Source organism: Cuculus canorus, chromosome 1, assembly GCF_017976375.1.
Source record: "Cuculus canorus isolate bCucCan1 chromosome 1, bCucCan1.pri, whole genome shotgun sequence".
Taxonomy (NCBI): Eukaryota; Metazoa; Chordata; class Aves; order Cuculiformes; family Cuculidae; genus Cuculus; species Cuculus canorus.
Window position 1 is genome coordinate 43960322 of NC_071401.1, and position 6547 is coordinate 43966868.

Here is a 6547-nt window from a genome sequence, read left to right on the forward strand (position 1 = left end):
GTAGCTAGTAAGATCACCCTTCTCTTCCTTAACAGAATTTCTATATGCATTTATGTCGTATCATTTATTTTCTTAGGTATTAATGTTTCTTTCACTAAATGAGCACTATATACAATGTTACTATTCTCTCGCTTCACCAACCAAAAAGAAAAAAACAAAGTCAACATTTTATTTTAACAATTATTCTGTGTTATTCAAATTAAGCTGTTTAATCGCTATGATTTCCTGAGGACTGACTTCTATTGACCGGTACTACAAAAATTCTCTGTGGCACTTGAAAGCATGCAGCCTGAGCATTATACATTTCTGTTTATCTTGCCACGAGTGCTACTACAAATCCTTATCACATAATAGTCTTTATTTGATGTTTCTGCTTTACATATTAGTTAGGAGTCTTCACTGAAGTTATGAATATGATACTGTGGAAAAGAAAGCGAAGCTAATACCACCTTTACCAAGAACAAAAAGGACAGCATAAACCACACAACTGTGTAAATATTTAAAGAACAAGAATTTAATTTGGTATGCAACGTTTTCCTAGGAGGATCTTTATTTTCAACCCTATACATGTGAAGATAAGAATGAATCAGTGGCTCGTTATCTACATGTATAAAAATATAAACATCCTATCAAACATCTGCAGTCACCCCTCATGATATGCATCACTGAAAAGACCAGTGCCTTAACTTCTAATTAAAAGAAAGACTGCCTTTATTTTTTAATAGCACTTGTAAATACTACAAAATTTATCCATAAGTACACGAACTGCAAACAACAACAGCTACAAAATGTACACAGGGATCCAGGATTGTGCCTTTAGACTGTTTACTTTCTGCATGTCAGCAAGTTAGCAGAGTCATTGTGTTTATCGATAGAAGAGAGCAGTAAAACTCAGGGACTTTGCCTCGGGTACTTTATCTTTTAAAAATTTTACAGAAATTACTAAATAACTTTTAAGTAGAATTTCATCTTCTGTGTAAAACCATCAAATGACTGTTACATTTATGGCACTGTCATTTTAATCCTAAATGTAATCAATTAGTAAATGAAGGGCCCCATTTCCTAATACTAACAACACTTAAGAGTTTTCAGCACAAACACAAAGATTAAAAAATCATCAGTTTATGTTTTTATTACACCCATTTCAAGTTAAAATATGCAAATTTCTGGGTCATCTGCCAGCAAATCGACAGCCAAATCATTGATTAAAATACAGGCAATCTTTGTTTTAGAGATGCATTCAGCCACCTGGAAGTTTAGTTATGATGCACATTCAAGCAAATATGTAATCAATTTCAGTTCTACAAGCTGATGTTTGTATTCAGTTTTTCCATAGAAACAGGTATAGGAAACCAGTAAAACATTACCATACTATGTACACAGTGTAATATGCAAATACTCAGCTAGATATATTATGAAATTCTGTAGCGCTGAAATGATTAAAAAACTAAATGATCCATGTAAAATGTTTTTATGCTGTATATCTATGTACACTAAATCACAAGTTCAATTTAAAACTGCTCCTACCCATAGCTCCTATGATGGATATAGTAAGCTACCAAAATCTTAAAAAAAGAAAGCTATCTAGAGCAAATTTGAACACTTTACTGAAAACTGATTTTATACAAAATCTTAAAAAACATACCTCGGGATTACTTAACAGAAACTAGAAAAAGACGGTCATTATTCTTGAGAACGACATTGTAAAGACTTAGTAGCTGTGATCAATGTCCTTTCACTTGTGGTATAAATAAGTTAAGCACAAAGAAATCATCTCAGAGTAAGGCATAGGACAAACAGATTTTGTTCCATCTTCAGCGGTACTGGCCTCTCACTCTGTCTTATTGCTCACCTACAATAATTTGGCAGGAATTCATTTCTCTCCTTTCAAAAATATTCCATTATACAACTATCTACAACTGGATAGTACCCAGCGTTGTCATATGCACACCTTCAATTTAATCACATTGATAAACAATTTTGCTAATATAAAAAAAAAGTTATGATTATGCAAATCATTTTCAGGTTTATCTGGTTGTGCATGCACCTAATGAAAGACCAAGTGGTGAATACAGAGGCTGAGCACTGAAACTCAACTCATTATGTGTGTAGCTATAGCTCATTTCAAAGCAATTAAAGTTTTAAAAATAAAACTCTATGGTAAAATTCTTTGGTTAGAATACAAGTGCTAGCAGTATCTCCAAATTTGGGGTTAGAACAATTTATTATTCCAGAATTTTAAAAACGTAACTTCAAGCCTTTAATAAGCGCCGCTAAATTCTTCAACAGTTTGAATATCTTTCGGATATTTTTCCATCAGGGTCCGAACGGTCAACACAGATTTTAAAATCAAGTTTAGGTTTTAAAGCAAAGTGATTTCATACCCCAGTCTTCAGGAATTTATTAGAAAGAGCTGCTTACTCTTCCCTACTCTAAAACCTGCTGCTCAGATTTTCTGTTCCAGTGCAAGGTATGGCTGCCTCCCCTGGGAAAGAAATACTGTTAGATGGCACAAAGCAAACACGGCTTCATTTTCAGAAAGGGCAATTTCCCCTGAAGAAAGTTGGCTTCATTCTTTTTCATGAGGATGCCCTTAATCCTTTCTAAAAAGGTACTTAAATTCCTCAGCACTGTCATTGTCCTGATAGTACCATCATGAAAACTCAGCAACTGGTCCTTTAAAAAGTAGTTTCACCATCAGTTCTGTTGGCTCCAAATTTTTATAGCACAAACATGACAAAACTTAAATAAGCAGGGTGCTCTCGATCACACTTATAATGTACATCTGCATTAATTCAACGTACATGATTTCACCTTTCCAGGAAGCCAGCACTACCTTCGCTCTGGCAAGTCCGGCTTCAACTCCCCCCCATCTTTTTGAGGGTCTAAGGAAAAATGCACTGAAATTTCTCTGCATATTGCAGACAGGAACTTAAAAGAGAAATATAAGGACTTCACACTACCCATGAAAGCTACAGTTCACAAGCACTTTAATTTTTCAAAGCATTTTCGCTTTACCTCTCAAGAGGATAAGCGTGTGTCTCTGAGGACACTTTATAGTTCAAGTGGTTAGTTATCCAGTAAACCTGTCCTTTCACATCAGACTTACAAGCCTGCTGTGCAGGTCCTGGTCCATTTTAACAGCTTGGAGAGGGGAAAGAGACAGGGAGCAGAGAAGAGAGGGACAGTGAGCAGAAAAGGAAGATGGATGCAACCCATCATCAAGAGCTGCACACGTGCCTCCTGCAAAATTACTCATCTCTACAGATGAAGAACAAGCTGAAGTGCCGACCCTTCAGAGGCAGGCATCACTTCCACGGGATGGTCCCTCACAGACAGGCTAAAACAGACCATTAACGATCCGTCCCACAAGGTAAAATCTCATCTAAGGGCAAGGGGATGAGAAAAGCCATCCCTTTGTCATGCCACCTTCATCACAAGTCGCCGAAAAGCAACTGTAATGTTCCTCTGCCCCTAAACGAGTGGTTTTTAAAACACTCCACCCTGACAGAGACTAACTATCCCTCTGCTCCTGTGCATGGAGAACAGCAGAGGCTGGGCATACACTCACGCCTTTCATGGGCAGGTATTTGCCTACTCCCACGACCCTTCTCCTTCCTCGCTACCAACACAGCTACTGGGGGGCATGGGCGGGGAGGACCGTGTGAGCTAGGACAGAGTGGCTGAGCAGGGACGCGGCGGCCAAGCGGGGACACGGCAGCCGAGGCACGGCACGGTGACCTCCTGCTCCCACGGCCGCCAGGAGGTCCATGCAGGAGGTGTGGGGGCTGCGCTGGGGCGTGGAGACAGGCAGCGGGGTGAGGAGAGCTTCGGGGGGACCCTCCACGCCCTTCGTCCTCCGGGCGAGGAGGCGACCGTGAGGGCGCGCAGGGGCCACCGCGCTCCCCCGTGCCGGGAGGATGCTCAGTCCCGGCAGAAGACATACTCGGTGTAGCTGGTCCAGATCTTGTCATCGGCGGGACCGCCCTGCTCGGGGGCGAAGGCGCAGGTGCCGGTGGACGAGCAGGCCGCCATGCGGAACCCCGCCTCGGAGAGCCGGTCGAAGGCTTGCTCCAGGAAGTTGAACTTGAGGTAGTAGCGGGCCGTGTAGCGCTCCGGGGGGCGGTCGGGGTCGCGGCTCTCGTTCAGCGTCTCCCCGAAGACCTCCTTGGCCAGCGCCGTCTTGCCGCAGACGGTGATGCGAGCCACGCGGCGGAACTTGGCGTCGGCCTGTGCCTCCCTGCCGATGGTGTAGGAGCCCCGGTAGCCGATGGTGATGTAGCCCGAGCGCCGCCCGCCCGCCCCGTCCAGCGACTGCGAGGGCGTCAGCAGCGGAGCCCCCGAGGGGCTGCGGCTACCCGTGGGCGACGGGGCGCAGGCGGCCGCCCCTCCGCCTTCCGCCGGCTCGGCCTCCAGGTAGCCGAGGAGCGGCGGGTCCTCGGCGCAGACGGAGCCGTCGCGGGGCAGGGCGGCGGGGCGGGCGGCCCGAGCCTGAGCCAAGCGCCGGGCCAGGTCGGGCAGCTGGAAGTACTCGGCTTCCCGCTGGAGGCGGCTGCGCTCGGGGAAGTGCTCGGGCAGCACCAGCTGCAGGTCCCGCAGGTAGTCCAGGATGTATCGGAAAAGGAAGCCGTCGCGGTCGAGGAAGAAGCGCCCCTTGCTGTCCCGGGGCAGCTCGCTGGGCTGCTGCTGCGAGAACATGCGCCAGAGCAGCGAGTCCCGCACCGAGACCACGGTGCAGCGCCGCGTCACGTACACCTGCCCGCCCACGTTCAGCTCCACGATCTCCGGGAAGGACGACCAGCCGCCCGCCGCGCTCCCCGCCGCCCCCGGCACGCCGCCGCCGTTCGGCATCCCGCGGGCGCTATCCGCCAGGGCCATACCGGAGCGACCCCGCTGCCTTCCTCCTCCTCCACCTCTTCCTCCTCCTCCTCCAGCCCTCGCCCGCCGGAGCCCCCCCGCCCCGTCAGTGGCCGCTGCCGCCCGGGCGCCTCCTCGGGGCTGCGAGCGCCGAGCCCCGGCGGCGCCGTGTTTATGTAGCGCGGCCGCTCCTCGGGGGGCGTGGGAGGCTGCGGGAGGCAGAGCCGAGCGCACGGGGAGGGGACAGCCCCGCGCTGACGCAGGGTCCCTCGGCGCCCCGTCCCCTCCTTCGGCTTCTGTCCCCGCCCGCTGCGCTGCTCTCCGCGGGGACGGGCGCGCCAAACCTGCGCCGGGGGAGCCTCCCTCTTTCCCGCGCCCCTCCCCGGCTTCTCCTCCTTTCCGCAGCCGAAGGAGCCGTGCTGTCCCCCTGCTTATCTTGTCCAAACTCTCGCCAAGCGAGATCCCCGACAAGTTAACCCTCCTGTCCCCTCCCTCCTGTCGCCTTATCGTAGAATGGTTTAGGTTGGAAGGGACCTCACAGATCATCCAGTTCAAGCCCACTGCCACGGGCAGAGACGTCCCACTGGATCAGGGTCCCGTCACAGAGGAAAGCGTGAAGGTGCGGTGCTGCCCGCACTTGCCTCGCCCGAGTCCCCTGCCTGGCTCTGGGCTTGCGAGATATTATCTCTACGCGGGGGTTTTAACTTCCTTAGGGATCCCATGGAAAACCTCCCACCAATCCGCATCCCTGAGCGCCCCTTCGGGGCTCGGCTCCCACGGGACGGGGGAAGGGGCTGGCGGCGAGGGAGACCCCAGAACCGGTGGGGAACCCTCCGGCCACCCGTCAAGCAGGACTTTACTGTGGGAGCGACGCCAAGTATATGGAAGATTAATTGGGACTAAGATAAAGTATGAAGCTGGTACCAAGCTTTAAACATTATTAAAAAGACCAGGTGTTCTGGACTAGACACACAGAATAACGAGTCTTGAATGTATGAGAAGGCAAGGCTGGAAAAAAAACCACCTGGGAATAAGTGGATTAGAGGTATGACTGAAAACAGTCACAAGAGTGTGGAACAGACAAAAACAAAAACATCCTGTTTGTCTCTCTAGTTCGGGGAGCTGTATAAAGATCTGCCTGAATGAGAGAAGCCAGTGTTATTTTCTCAATTTGAGTCCTGTATGCCGTGCTGATTAAAACGAATATGCTTAGAGAAAACTGCGAGGTCTGCATCTCCTTCATCGCCATGCTTTACCCTGAGACCCTGTCTCCTTGTGTCTGCATGGATATGTGTGTAACAGGGTGCCCTTGCAGCTCAATTTTAATTTGGATTAATTAGGTACATCAAGATCTGCATGAAACATAAGCACCTATTTAACATGCGTTGACAGAGAGCTTTTAAATTATGTTTCAGGCTTTCGCTTGAATTTCATCTGCATTTCTCTGTCACTTTGAAAGTTACAGTGATGCTGCCTCGAGGTACTTGGTTGCTCTCTTCTGGGAGTTTAAGTGCGTATCTTCCTGGAGAATCATAGAATTATAGAATGTCCTGAGTTGAAAGGGACCCACAAGGATCATCGAGTCCATATATATCCTGTCCCTGCACAGAACAACCCCAGAATTCAAGGGTAGGAAGGTCTGAGGAGTATAAAAGCAATGGTCAATGCCTTCCTTCAGTGGGGGTGAAAG

The 6547-nt window shown here is 48.5% G+C and overlaps 1 protein-coding gene across 1 annotated transcript; it reads right to left on the minus strand.

Annotated features, from left to right (window-relative positions):
• Positions 1–492: 492 nt before the first annotated feature.
• Positions 493–5053, minus strand: KCTD12 (potassium channel tetramerization domain containing 12). Its single transcript, XM_054056290.1, has one exon. The coding sequence runs from the start codon at positions 4876–4878 to the stop codon at positions 3925–3927; it is 954 nt and encodes a 317-aa protein (XP_053912265.1). The 5' UTR covers positions 4879–5053; the 3' UTR covers positions 493–3924.
• Between the last annotated feature and the right edge of the window lie 1494 nt (positions 5054–6547).